The sequence below is a fragment of the Vanacampus margaritifer genome, chromosome 13 (assembly GCF_051991255.1).
Source record: "Vanacampus margaritifer isolate UIUO_Vmar chromosome 13, RoL_Vmar_1.0, whole genome shotgun sequence".
Classification (NCBI taxonomy): domain Eukaryota; kingdom Metazoa; phylum Chordata; class Actinopteri; order Syngnathiformes; family Syngnathidae; genus Vanacampus; species Vanacampus margaritifer.
Genome location: NC_135444.1, coordinates 13,706,776 through 13,720,336, shown reverse-complemented (window position 1 = coordinate 13,720,336; position 13,561 = coordinate 13,706,776). Strand labels below are relative to the sequence as shown.

At 40.6% G+C, this 13,561-nt stretch overlaps 1 protein-coding gene, 1 long non-coding RNA gene and 7 other non-coding genes across 9 annotated transcripts; 8 read left to right on the top strand and 1 right to left on the bottom strand.

Moving 5' to 3' along the window:
- The first annotated feature begins 319 nt into the window (after positions 1-319).
- LOC144062469 (uncharacterized) lies at positions 320-2,182 on the top strand. The gene is made up of 3 exons (XR_013296402.1): positions 320-420; positions 1,846-1,910; positions 2,055-2,182. It is a non-coding gene; the product is annotated as an uncharacterized LOC144062469 (long non-coding RNA).
- Positions 1,227-6,451, bottom strand: ccl44 (chemokine (C-C motif) ligand 44). Its single transcript, XM_077583873.1, has 5 exons — positions 6,198-6,451; positions 4,176-4,305; positions 3,612-3,759; positions 2,260-2,325; positions 1,227-2,157 (listed from the first exon to the last, which is right to left on the bottom strand). The coding sequence occupies exons 1-4, from the start codon at positions 6,259-6,261 to the stop codon at positions 2,287-2,289; spliced, it is 381 nt and encodes a 126-aa protein (XP_077439999.1). The 5' UTR covers positions 6,262-6,451; the 3' UTR covers positions 1,227-2,157; positions 2,260-2,286.
- A 3,055-nt stretch (positions 6,452-9,506) lies between these two features.
- Positions 9,507-9,578, top strand: trnap-cgg (transfer RNA proline (anticodon CGG)). The gene has a single exon. It is a non-coding gene; the product is annotated as a tRNA-Pro (tRNA).
- A 447-nt stretch (positions 9,579-10,025) lies between these two features.
- trnap-cgg (transfer RNA proline (anticodon CGG)) lies at positions 10,026-10,097 on the top strand. The gene has a single exon. It is a non-coding gene; the product is annotated as a tRNA-Pro (tRNA).
- A 429-nt stretch (positions 10,098-10,526) lies between these two features.
- Positions 10,527-10,598, top strand: trnap-cgg (transfer RNA proline (anticodon CGG)). The gene has a single exon. It is a non-coding gene; the product is annotated as a tRNA-Pro (tRNA).
- Positions 10,599-11,570: 972 nt separating this feature from the next.
- On the top strand, positions 11,571-11,642 carry trnap-cgg (transfer RNA proline (anticodon CGG)). The gene has a single exon. It is a non-coding gene; the product is annotated as a tRNA-Pro (tRNA).
- Positions 11,643-11,909: 267 nt separating this feature from the next.
- Positions 11,910-11,981, top strand: trnap-ugg (transfer RNA proline (anticodon UGG)). Its single transcript has one exon. It is a non-coding gene; the product is annotated as a tRNA-Pro (tRNA).
- A 105-nt stretch (positions 11,982-12,086) lies between these two features.
- Positions 12,087-12,158, top strand: trnap-cgg (transfer RNA proline (anticodon CGG)). Its single transcript has one exon. It is a non-coding gene; the product is annotated as a tRNA-Pro (tRNA).
- A 95-nt stretch (positions 12,159-12,253) lies between these two features.
- trnap-ugg (transfer RNA proline (anticodon UGG)) lies at positions 12,254-12,325 on the top strand. The gene has a single exon. It is a non-coding gene; the product is annotated as a tRNA-Pro (tRNA).
- The last annotated feature ends 1,236 nt before the right edge of the window (positions 12,326-13,561 follow it).

The window sequence follows — 13,561 nt, the reverse complement described above, 5'->3', positions numbered from 1 at the left end:
ACAGACAACAAATAAACTATGTGACACATTACTCAATATTAACCTACACATAAAATGTTGTACAGCAATAATAGTCCTTATTATTTTTTTGCCTTATTTGCTGTAATTACTACTTTAATTTTACAGTACCTTCCATTTGTACATCATATTATTTTATTAAAAGGGGGACAACAATTTAATATTCATTGTATTTTTTTAATAGTTTTTGTTATGCTATGATTTATGATTTATCTATTTGCATAGTGACTGGAATTATTTAACTAATTAATTAGAAATAAATTAAAATCTATTATATGTTTTCTGCTTGGTAGGCTATGATAGCAGCCTTATAAAATTAGGATAAAGATTAAAAACGTAGCCAATGTTATTTTACATGTTGGACTTGGAGCAGACGTGTTGGGACTCTCTTGCATTTCTAGGGTAAGTATTCATATGTAACCTATATACCATTTAATACAAACTACTTGCACACCGTTTGAAAGGATTATACTAAAAAAGTGTAAACATCATTAGGAAGGTAATACATCTAATAGGTATGTTTGCACTTTTTATTCATTTGTTATCCTACTAATGGCTAAGTGCTAAGGCTATTAGCTAGCTAAAGAGCCATGATGAAAACACTAGTAAATAAAGGGTTTCCCACGAAGACTCTTGAGAACATTGCTTCGTAAAAAACAATTTGTTGTGAAGGTGATATTCATAATGCTGGCAAAGATACTATTAGTGGAATGTTTATTTCTAGCGCTAATCACTTGCTAACAATGCTATGCTATATCTAAAAAGACATTTTACACACACTTGTTGCATTCGTTGTTTAGAACACTATTTAGTAAAAAAAAAAAAAAAAAAAAAGCTTTGAAACATTTCAAAGGTAATATTAACTTTCTGACTAAGCTATTAGTGTGGTAACAATGCAACAATACAGTATATGAAATTGTTAATTTATTATGTGTAAATAAATATAGTATATTGACTAATCTTAATGTTTAGACATTTTTTTTCCAAACAAAGTGAGCCTGAATTAGGATTTTAAAGTTACATTTACACGTCTCCTCAGATATTCTAGCGGTTAAATGCGGAATTTAATGGTGTCCTGACAATAATAGGCAACACATAAACATGTTTCCTACTTTCTGGTTCGTTTTAGGCTAATGCTAATATATATAACCTGTTAACAAAATGAAAAATAATAATTTGTCTGCAATAAGACAAGATGAAAATACAGATTGTTTCAGGTTCTTTTATAAAATAGTTCACTTTACATAGTGTGTTTCAACATACAGTGTATTCTTGTACAACACAATGATTGTGTGCTTCACACACAATCGAGCCCTCAAAGTTTGAACAGCCTTGTCATGTGGTGAATGGAATCATGTTGAAGAGTACTTTGGCATAGTTTAATGGCGGACTATGTAGTAGTGAGGGTGACAGATGCAGATAGGTTTAAATAGCTGGTTTGAAACATCGATTCTAGTGTTACGCTATTAACAATCAGTATAAAGAGCAGACAAACTGCTTTTCACTGTATGTAGGTTTCACATCTCGAGTTCAGTTGTATAACAGTCACAAACAGGAGGTCAAAGGCTAAAAGGGACTATGAAACCTGGATTGTACAAAACAAGGTGCAAGTCAATTAATTGAGTACTTAAAATAAATGCTCCCCTATAAGTTCTGCACCCACGAAACCTGAACTACTTACTCGGGGGCAGTTACACATGAATGAGAACATTTACAAAGCACAAACAAGCATCATAATATCTTGCGTCAGTACGATATTGAAATCACTGCTCATTTATACTATATATATATATATATATCTTTTCAAATCACAATGTTTTCCCACAGATCAGCCACAAGAACGTAACGGATGGAGAAAGGGAGACACTTTTGAGGCAGACTGGCAAATAACAGTAAGAGCCATTTTAGATTAATCCAACCCGCGTATCTTACAAGTCAATCCTTCTCCTCCACCTCCTCTCTTCACTTTTGTAATCTGTCAAGCGCAGTTCATGTTTTGAATATGTAAAGCCATTGAAATAGATATTGCTGCCCAGGTCTGGTCCACTGCAGACAGATAGTTGTGATATAGAGCAAGAGACACGACTGGAGAGTCAGCTAACTGCTGTAGGATGACGAGCTGCTGACAGTTTACTTGGCCTGCAAGGAGGACAAAAGACTGTAAATCTTTAAGGTAAGACCTTTGACACAAACACTTTCCATATCTAAAAGGTAAAAGAGAAAGAAACATAAAGTACCTACCTACGACTATTGAGTTTCCTCCATATTTCACTCCATATTGAGGATGGCCCAGTTGTCTTTCTTCTCCTGATGGTATAAGAAATTGAATATTTCAAGCAAGAATGTGCAACATTTCTGCCTTCGTATTACAGCTTCAAAAATGATGGTGGTTGCTTGTAATTGAGAATAGCGTCTTTATTGCCTCAGAAACCCCAGAATCAAATACTGTAATTACTACTACTACAGTACTGGTGGACCAGCCAGGTTACATCTCCTCTTGTGTTGCATCTGTGCTAATGCTAATGCTACATTTCAATTTAACTCATTCGCTGCCATTGACGGCTATAGATGTAAAAAATTAATTTTAACTATTTTTATTAGTTTAATATTTTTGCCCCACTTATGTTAACAAGAGTATGAAAACCTAAAAAATATTTTTTGATGTAAAATTTGTGATTAATCGTGAGTTAACTAGTGAAGTCATGCAATTAATTACGATTACACATTTTAATCGCCGGATGCCCCTAATTTTTAATAATCTTTTCTAAAAAATAAAAATAAAAAAAAGATTATTAATTACAAAAAATATATATTTTTAAAGAAAAGATTATTAAAAATTAGGTCCATCAGGCGAAAAAAAAAGAAAGGATTGTTACAATTTTTTTTTTTTTAAAGAAAAGATTATTAAAAATTAGGGGCATCAGGCGATTAAAACTTGTAATCGTAATTAATCACATGACTTCACTAGTTAACTCACGATTAATCCAAATTTTTATATCTGTTCTAATACGATAAAAAAAAATCTAGGTTTTCAAACTCTTGTTTACAAAAGTGAGGAAAAAATGTTAAACTAGTAAAAATTGTTAAAATGAATTTTTGACGTCGAATGAGTTAACATTGTTTAAAAACACAAGACAAAAACTTTTTATGAACATGGCATACGTTTCTTTTGTCAAACAATTTATCATTCATTTATTTATTATTTTTAATTGATCAACTATCAAATAAAGTGAGTAAGAAGAAATACAAGACTATTTCTTGAGACTACCACAAGTTCTAAATAAAACTGTGACCGTCAAATTAAGTGATGCTTAATCACACCATTACTTTTATATAGTTTTGTCGTATCACATTGTCCGGGATTCGAGAACATGGGTGGAAATCTTCCAATTTCTGCCATTACTCCTCGGCAGTTTGAATGACTTTGAATAGTTTTCTGTCGCTACATGTCTCCTGTGACTGACTGGCCATCAGTGCAGGATGTAGTCTGCCTTTTTGCTAAAGTCAGCTGGGACAGGCTTCAAAAATGAGGATAAGCACTCTAAAAAAGTGAATAGAGGGATGGATGTTTCCGGTCATATAGTAGGTCTGACCTCTGTCATGACAGGCAGGTTGTCGTGAGGAAGGAGCCACATTGTTCGATGGGCCTTGGTCCGCTGTCTCTGCAGGAGCTTCCGCAGCAACCTCTTCACTTTGCGGTCTCTGGGGTCGGCACACTTGACCGCTTTTTTGGTGTAAAGACTGCCAAAAATGGGAAAATCAGACTTATTGTGTGTGCATCACAGCATCATGCAGAATAAAATGTCTGCCTCCAAAGTGTTGCAAGATGCATTGAATCTGATACAGTGGGGGCAAAAAGGAATTCTTAGAACTTGAAGAATTCCATGTAAGCTTACTTTCCCACTTAGTTTACACAATGGCGTTTTTCAGCGTTGGACTGCGGCCGGACTCTGCTGGCTCGGGAAGGTATTTACAGATGTCATGTCATTCCCACATATTTCCTCTCTGACTTCCTGGCAATTACGGCACCCAGGCCCGCCACAACAACATGACCTGGAACGATGACCGCGGCTCTCGGCCCGGACTCTGGGTAACCAGAGGCATATTTTCCACGCCTGCGCTCTTTAGCTCCAGGAGTGGATAGTTGGAATACTTGCATGATGGCTTGTATACTGCAGTCCGGCCCCTCGGTCTGCACCTCGAACCGCAGCACGTCCTTGGTGCGCACCTTGCCATGGGAATACAACATGCAGCACTGGACATCCCGCTGCATCTGTACACCTTTACCTAGGAAACAGAAGTCGGACAAAACATGAGAACTTCGGGGACAAATTGTTTTATGCATCCATCTATTTATGATTTTCTAGAAGGGTTGTCGGTGAGATGGAGCCTATCCCAGCTGCGTTTGGGCAAGAATCGGAGTCCACTTACAGGGCTTTACAGTGTGTTGTTAGATTTTTTGTTTTAACTATAAATTCGTATCCCCACACCTTTACCCAGACACTCACTGAAATGTAACCGGTTCTTTGTGGCCCACTTAATGCTGTCAAAATGATCGTGGTAAAAAAGATATATACTGTATATCTACAAATTTAGTGCTGGCCTAAGACTTGTGCTGCGTACTTGTACATTACAATAGTATATTATATGCATGTCAAATTATGAAACAGCACTTTCTCTTTAAACTCCACTTAAAAAGTTCAGCTTTACAGATGCCACGGAAGCTCTGCGGCCTACCACGACACAGGGCATGATTAGTCATAGCTCGTAGTTACCGGTTAGATAATGACATCCGCAAAGAGGGGGAAAATAGGCATTTATTTGAGGTGTGGCATGGATGGGCATCAATTATATGCAGATTTTTGCTATTTGTGGGCCCGCCCAGTCCCTATCCCTCCACTGTATTTAATTCAATGAGTTATTTCAATCATCTATATTATATCTTAATAATCAAATTGAATGTTTTACATGTCCCTGAAATAACTGTCCACCCTGTCATTGTTACGTTAACTGCCCAATTAAGAAACCCTCTAATGTTTTTCAATGACATTATAACCCGCATGGTGTCTTTCTTCATTTGGAGCAGAAATTTTTAAAATTGAAGAATTAATACGTACACTTGTGTTGTTTAAATTTGATCATATATTTAGTTGGATGCTGTCTAGTGAACATGTCCACTATGTCATAGTGAAATATAAATATACTGTATCAATGTATATAATCAGAAATTCAAAATATATTTGTTAAACAGCACAAAGTCACACCCTTAAAACTGCTGGGTCAAAAATAACCCAATTTTGGTAAAAAATTGGACCGACACGCTACTTGGGTCAATTTAATTTGTATCCAAAGTTGGGTCAAATTGACCCAAGTAGTGGGTCGGTCCAATTTTTGACCAAAATTGGGTTATTTTTGACCCAGCATATTTAAGAGGGATGCTGCTAATTGAAGGTCCGCCATATGCTCATTAGATTAGCCAAAAATGTCCACCCTGTCTTTGTCCACCCTGTCAGCAAGTGCACATATTTAGCTTTTTTTGATATCCATTTCTAAAAGTGTAACATCTACTTAATACAGTATGAAGTTTGATGGAACATCTCAACTTTTTTTTTTTTTTCTGAAATAGGCAAGTCAATTAATTCAGTGTAAAGAACTCAACGCTGTAAAGTATTTGTGGCTACTTTTGCTGGGTGCCAAATTATCTATATTTTGTGCAGAGAGAGTGTGAACCACACACTGTCGCATGCACATACGGACACACTTGAAGTACATTCGTACCCCACTGTGCTGTCCTCTCTGTGTGACTGTTTCCATGTGCGCATGTGTTGTGGTGGAGGCTTTCATCCAAAGCGATTGCAAATCAAAGTGTGATGCAAACGCAACGTAGTGCGCCGCAAAATAGGACAGCGCTGCCTGGTTACGCCACATTTGGAATCCACATCTCAGGCACACGTCACGCCGCTTGCAGCCACACAACGACAGCGCTACACTCGCGGGCCATTTTCCTCATGCGAGCCCCTCTTGTTTACATCCATCGCCGCACCTCCTGCCTTGCTGCTCTCACCCCCCCGCCCCCCTCCCCTTTTTCCAGATTCGCCATCGCTCTTTCGGCCTCAGCGTCCACCTGCAGGGTGCGTGCGTTTCATGCATTATCGTCACACACGCTCGCCGCGTCTTACCTTGCACAGATGCCAGGAAGAGAACAGTCAGGGAGATAACAGTCAACATCTGCAGCATGGACATGATGAGGCTGGCAGAGAGGAGGATAATCTCGTCGCTCACCTCTCCCTCTGTGGCTGCTGCCTCTCTTAGATGACTCCCTCCCTCTTTTTATACCTCCCTGCCCATCTCGCACTCACTCACTTCCACCACCTCTTTTTTTTTTTTATCTCACTATCTTTCCCTCCCTTCCATCTGTTTGTCCAGTTTCATCTTGCCATATTGTCACACTCCACTCACCACTCCTCACCCGCCTCCTCATGTGTGTCTTATCAGAAGATTAAAAAACACTCCACATTCTTTCACTTTCTCTGGCCTATAAAGTGCATTTGCCTCTTAGGCTGTTTTATATGGCAGATACTTGGATTTTAAAAATAGTCTTAACATTTAAAAGTAAGACTCTATTTATTCTGGCTGTAAAATGTCACTGAACAGCAGGTGTATCCAACTCCACTCTGTCAGGATCAGCATTTCGGGGAAAATTTTGTTCACTGTGGGCTCACTCAAACTATACTTAGAGCCACGCTCGCTCCAAGAATTTCTGATGTGTTGGATAATAAATGTGCACAACATGCCATTCAAACCAGAAATGTGGAACCATATCACAGATGAGTGCAAGTTTGGCTTGAATCTTAGGGGCTAGAACACTTGCAGCTTTTGACCTTGATGCTTTTTTTCCACAGTCTTAAAAATCATGCTTTTGCCATTTATAGACACAACTAAAGCTGTCCAAATAGTTAAGCAAGTGATGAGGATTCTAAGGGCCCATGACTGTCAGGGTTAGAGAAATTGTATTTTTAATTGAAAAGGTGAGGCCCAAATTATTTTTTTTACATGACTCAAAATCACCAACACCAACAAGACTTGCACCGGGCATGAAAATTGGACCCTAAGATTGTGCCTTGATGAACCACATCGTCTGTAACCCCCCCCCCAAAAAAAAAACAGACACTACACTGAGACCATCAAACCTGAACCCTTCAACATCCTCGGCTGCACCTAGAAATCGTGTCCATAAAAGTTATGAACAGAATCGGTGACAAAGGCCTTGGCGGAGTCCAACTCTCTCTGGAAACGAAAAAAAGTTGAGGATGTTTATGTTAGTTCCTAATGCAAACTTGCTATGATTAATAATAATAATAATAATAATAATAATAAATTTATTTGTCGAGCGCTTTTAGTCAAAGGACTGTACAAATCAGCAAAAAATATGGGTGGGGGTGGATAAATAAATAAATAATAATTGTTATGATGTTTTCCATGAATTTGTGTTAAAATCCAAAATAATGCAATGAGACTTCGACGTTATAGGTCATCTTTTGGACATTACGTACCACAAGGTTTTTAGTTTACTTTTGCTTATTGTGAGCACAAAAGATGCATTTTTATCACTCACCGTGGATGCAGTAGATGTTATTTAAGGGCGTCCAGGATTCAATTCTGCAGTGATATATTTTGGCAAGAGAGAATGAAAACAAACAGAGTCCTGGCAGGGAGCGTACGGGTATTCCCAGCTTTTGTTTTATGTCTCTCTTAAAAGCTTTGACTCATACGCTAGTGTCACCGTGTAATTATCCTGCATTTCGCCAGTTGAATGATTCACATGTTTGGAAAATGTGGCCCTCGTACATCTTTTCGGCCTCACCCTCGGTCTAGCGACGCACCGCAAGAATACGCTGGAATCAACAACCACTCTGTGCTCGAAAACAACATCAGGATATGATTCTGCTCTATGAAAACCAACCAAAAGATTTTCTTTTGTAATGATGTGTTAACAATAAATGGTGGCCAATGATCCTTAATATTGCAATAACGTTCATGCAATTTGGTGCAATAAATGCAGCGGAACCTGTAAAGTCACCGCACATGTTATATAAAACATACATATTTACATTTGTGACTTGATTATTTATGATTCCATGATTTTCTGTGGAATATTTGTTTCGCAATTTGAACCTCATCAGCGGTCAACTTCGGATCGTATTGTTTATAAGGCGGATCCATATGGCATGTTTAATGAGCACATTGTGGAACTGCAGATTGTTATTGGCGGACGTAAGGAACCACCATTCACAAATTAAATGTGTTTGCACCTTGGGCAAAATGAGGAACTATTCAGAGAACAAGGCAACAATACGTCCCCTCAGGGGGCATTCTTATTTGAGCCATGGAAGTGAAACTATGCAGTCGGAGCACTGAAGAGGCGAGGATGGAGTGCAAGTATGTCCGTGCATGTGTGTCCATGCATGCGTGTGTATGTGGGCACGCGTTGGGGACGGGGTTCAAGAATTTGACCCAAGAAATCAGGTTGGAATCTCAGCTGCAAAAACATACCTTCCACATGAACACAGGTCTGCTTGTGAGCCAGAGACATTTTCTGCATAGCTCTGCGGCGATTAAAATATCTCCTGTCAAGGTGTGCAGACTCACAAAAATGCGGGCAATCAAAAATAAAAGTTACAGTGAGACGCTAATGTGTTCCTTTTACAGGGGGGTTGTGGTGAGGGGGGGGGGGGGTTGCCTCCTGGAGAGGTTGTAGGGCTCAAATCACAGCTCTCATAGTGCCGAAACGATCTTGCTGTACCTGGAAGGGATTTCCAAGGGATAAAATGCACAAGGGCAAATAGTTGATCTAATCTTTGCTATGGAGCAAACAAAGAGGTGCGTGATTCAGAGAACAAGTTATGTGAAATTGAACACAAATAAATTCCACATTACAACATTCTGGGAATTATTTGGATCAGCCAAGAAGCAGCATTCTTGTTCTTAATGGGTGTGTTTTCTTGCCTCGTATTGGTCTCTGCGGTTCACATTCAGCCAAAGGTGCCATATTTGCACATTAGTGCTGGACTTCAAATAATTGTTGTAACTTGTGCTGTTCAAATGCAAAAGAATAGTTTGAGAGCAATAGTATGAGACCGAGCTTAAAGACCCATCTTAGAATAGCACAACTGTAAAATGTCACATTTGGCCGACGGATTGGTGTAATGAGGCCTTTAGATGTTGAGGTGAGGATCGTTATCAGGCTTCTTCTGAGCTTGCTGATGAGCGGAACATTTGAATCACCTGTGTTGGAAGAGGGTGGCATCTAAAACACACAGGACTGCGACTCTCGAGGATCAGGGATGCCAACCCTTGGTCTGGGGTCTGATGCTCGCTTTGGGTCAGAGAGTTCTCGGGTTCAAATCCTGGGTTATCCCTAAATTTTAAGTTAGATCTCCCTTACAAGGTTTGCCTTGTTTTAAACTTGAATTTTGACTTCTCAGAGTGGCTCGTTGGTCTAGTGGTATGATTCTCGCTTCGGGTGTGAGAGGTCCCGGGTTCAACTCCCGGACGAGCCCTAAGTCTACATCGATTTAATAGCTCTTCTGCACAGTTTCCCCTTTCTTTAAACTGCTTCGCCTCGTTTAAAAGGGTATACACTAGTAAAACTAGCAGCTGAGAGTGGCTCGTTGCTGTAGTGGTATAATTCTAGCTTAGGGTGCGAGAGGTCCCGGTTTCAACTCCCGGACGAACCCTAAGTCTACATGGATTTCAAAGCTCTATGCACAGTTTACACTTTCTTTAAACTGTTTCGCCTCGTTTGGAAGGGTAAAACCACTAGGTGAGAGTGGCTCGTTGGTCTAGTGGTATGATTCTCACTTAGGGTGCGAGAGGTCCCGGGTTCAACTCCCGAACTAGCCCTAAGTCTACATGGATTTCAAAGCTCTATGCACAGTTTACCCTTTCTTTAAACTGCTTCGCCCCGTTTGAAAGGGTATACACTGGTAAAACTAGCAGCTGAGAGTGGCTCGTTGGTCTAGTGGTATGATTCTCGCTTCGGGTGTGAGAGGTCCCGGGTTCAACTCCCGGATGAGCCCTACGTCTACGAGGATTTAAAAGCTCTTCTGCACAGTTTACCCTTTCTTTAAACTGCTTCACCTCGTTTGAAAGGGTCAAACTAGCAGCTAAGAGTGGCTTGTTGGTCTAGTGGTATGATTCTCGCTTCGGTTGTGAGAGCTCCCGGGTTCAACTCCCGGATGAGCCCTATGTCTACGAGGATTTAAAAGCTCTTCTGCACAGTTTACCCTTTAATTAAACTGCTTCGCCTCGTTTGAAAGGGTAAAACCAGCAGGTAAGAGTGGCTTGTTGGTTTACTGGTATGATTCTTGCTTCGGGTGTGAGAGGTCCCGGTTTCAACTCCCGGACGAGCCCTACGTCTATGAGGATTTAAAAGCTCTTCTGCACACTTTACCCTTTCTTTAAACTGCTGCGCCTCGTTTGAAAAGGTCAAACTAGCAGCTAAGAGTGGCTTGTTGGTCTAGTGGTATGATTCTCGCTTCGGGTGTGAGAGGTCCTGGGTTCAACTCCCGGACAAGCCCTAAGTCCACATGGATTTAAAACCTCTTCTGCACAGTTTACCCTTTCTTTAAACTGTTTCACCTCATTTGGAAGGATAAAACCAGCAGGTAAGAGTGGCTCGCTGGTTTAGTGGTATGATTCTCGCTTCGGGTGTCAGCGGTCCCTGGTTCAACTCCCGGATGAGCCCTTAGTCTACGAGGATTTAAAAGCTCTTCTGCACAATTTATCCGTTCTTTGAACTGCTTCACCTCGTTTGAAAGGGTATACACTGGTAAAACTTACACTAGAGCTCAATGTAGCTTGTTGGTCTAGTGGTATGCTTTTCGCTTTGGGTGCACGAGGTCCCAGGTTCAATTCCGGAACAATTTACTTTAAGTTAAATGCCCGCGACCCGAGGATATAAGCGGTTTGGATAAGGGATGGATAACTCTAAATTGGTGCACTTTTGAAAGGCAATTTAAAAGACACTGGTAAAACTCACTGCTAAATGTGGCTTGTTGGTCTAATGGTATGATTCTCGCATTGGTTGTGAGAGGTCCCGGGTTCAATTCCCGGACGAGCCCTAAGTCTACATGGATTTAAAAGCTCTTCCGCACATTTTACGCTTTCTTTAAACTGCTTCGCCTCGTTTGGAAGGGTAAAACCAACAGGTAAGAATGGTTCGTTGGTCTAGTGGTATGATTCTTGCTTTGGGTGTGAGAGGTCCTGGGTTCAACTCCCGGATGAGCCCTAAGTTTACATGGATTTAAAATCTCTTCTGCACAGTTTACACTTTCTTTAAACTGTTTCGCCTCGTTTGGAAGGGTAAAACCAGCAGGTAAGAGTGGCTTGTTGTTCTAGTGGTATGATTCTTGCTTTGGGTGTGAAGGGTCCCTGGTTCAACTCCTGGACGAGCCCTAACTCTACATGGATTTAAAAGCATTTCTGCACAGTTTACCCTTTCCTTAAACTGCTTCGCCTCGTTTGAAAGGGTCAAACTAGCAGCTAAGAGTGGCTCGTTGGTCTAGTGGTATGATTCTTGCTTCGGGTGCGAGCGGTCCCGGGTTCAACTCCCGGACGAGCCCTAAGTCTACATGGATTTCAAAGCTCTTCTGCACAGTTTACCCTTTCAACTGCTTCGCCACGTTTGAAAGGGTATACACTGGTAAAACCACCAGCTAAGAATGGCTTGTTGGTCTAGAGTTATGATTCTCGCTTCGGGTGTGAGAGGTCCCGGGCTCAACTCCCGGACAAGCCCTAAGTCTACATGGATTTCAAAGCACTATGCACAGTTTACTCTTTCTTTATACTGCTTTGCCTCGTTTGAAAGGGTAAAACCAGCAGGTAAGAGTGGCTCGTTGGTCTAGTGGTATGATTCTTGCTTTGGGTGTGAGAGGTCCCGGGTTCAACTCCTGGATGAGCCCTAAGTCTACATGGATTTAAAAGCTTTTCTGCACAGTTTACCCTTTCTTTAAAATGCTTCTCCTCGTTTGAAAGGGTATACACTGGTAAAACTAGCAGCTAAGAGTGGCTCGTTGGTCTAGTGGTATGATTCTCGCTTCGGGTGTGAGAGGTCCCGGGTTCAACTCCCGGACGAGCCCTAAGTCTATGAGGATTTAAAACCTCTTCTGCACAGTTTACACTTTCTTTAAACTGCTTCGCCTCGTTTGAAAGGGTCAAACTAGCAGCTAAGAGTGGCTCGTTGGTCTAGTGGTATGATTCTCGCTTTGGGTGTGAGAGGTCCCGGGTTCAACTCCCGGACGAGCCCTTTGTCTGCATGGATTTCAAAGCTCTTCTACACACTTTACCCTTCATACCGCAGGCCTATTTAAGAACAAGTTTATTGTTTCATCATTACCACTTTTTCCTGAGTGACTGGCATCCAGTTCAGTGTCATTTGCCTCTTGTTTAAAGTCAGCTTTGGGAGGCTCCAGTTCCCTGTGACCCTCAATGGGGATGAGCAGTGTAGAGAATGGATGGATGACTTCTTTTTTTTTTTAACTTTACCTGAATAACTTATTCTCTTGAAAATATGTGGCTCGTTTCACACAGCATTTCACATTTTTATATTTAGTATAGGCCATAATACTTTGGGAAGTGCTGGTTTATGAAAACAAAAGTGACCATCAGGCCAACCAGTCCTCAGATCTTCACTCAGTGAGAGGCTTTAGATTTCTTCTCACCTGAGACTGCCTTAATGGAATGTCTTTATTGACTGTGGAAATAAAACAATGTCCAGTCCTTCCACATGAGATTATGTGTTTTCTGTGTGTGTCAGTAAGACATTCCTCTGTAGGGAGTTGACTGGTGCACTCTTGGAACCAAACATCTGTGATTCTCACAGTTCTGTTTCATCGGCAGCCGAAACACTAAACCCAGAAAATCAGCTTAAATACACTCAGACATTTATTTGGAAAATTCGTAGTGCAACAACTTGCGGGGGCTTGACTGTTCCTCGAGTGTGAACGAGAGCACTTTGGATGTGTTTAACGAATGCGGTCAGCAAGAACAACACGCAGGGAGATCCTAGAACATTCCTAATGCAAACTTGAAACTCATGAGGTTTTTCTCAGTGTCACACAACAGTCGCTGTGTGGTGCAAAAATATTCAACCTTCACTATTTCAACAATGGTTTGTATTGCACTTCAGCACTGCAAGTGTGTAAAAGGCCTACAGCAATGTGGGGACACAATTCGGCATTTATTTGTGTAAATGTAAAAAAATACAATTGTAAAGGCTAATTGTAGTAGTAGTAGAAGTCACAGGTCAAACTAGGCCAGTTTGTGTGTGAATTTTGGCCTCACTGTGAGCGTTCTCATTTTGTGTTTGCATTTGGCTGGTTCAATAAATGGCTTCACTCAAAGGGCGATGTATTTGAAACTCACTCATGACATATTTGGGCTTGCAAAACATCACTGCTTTTGAAGCTCACTGAACTGATGTCTCGTAATGTCAAGATATAATTAAAGATTTAAAACATGGCCCCCCTTTTTTTTTTTTTTT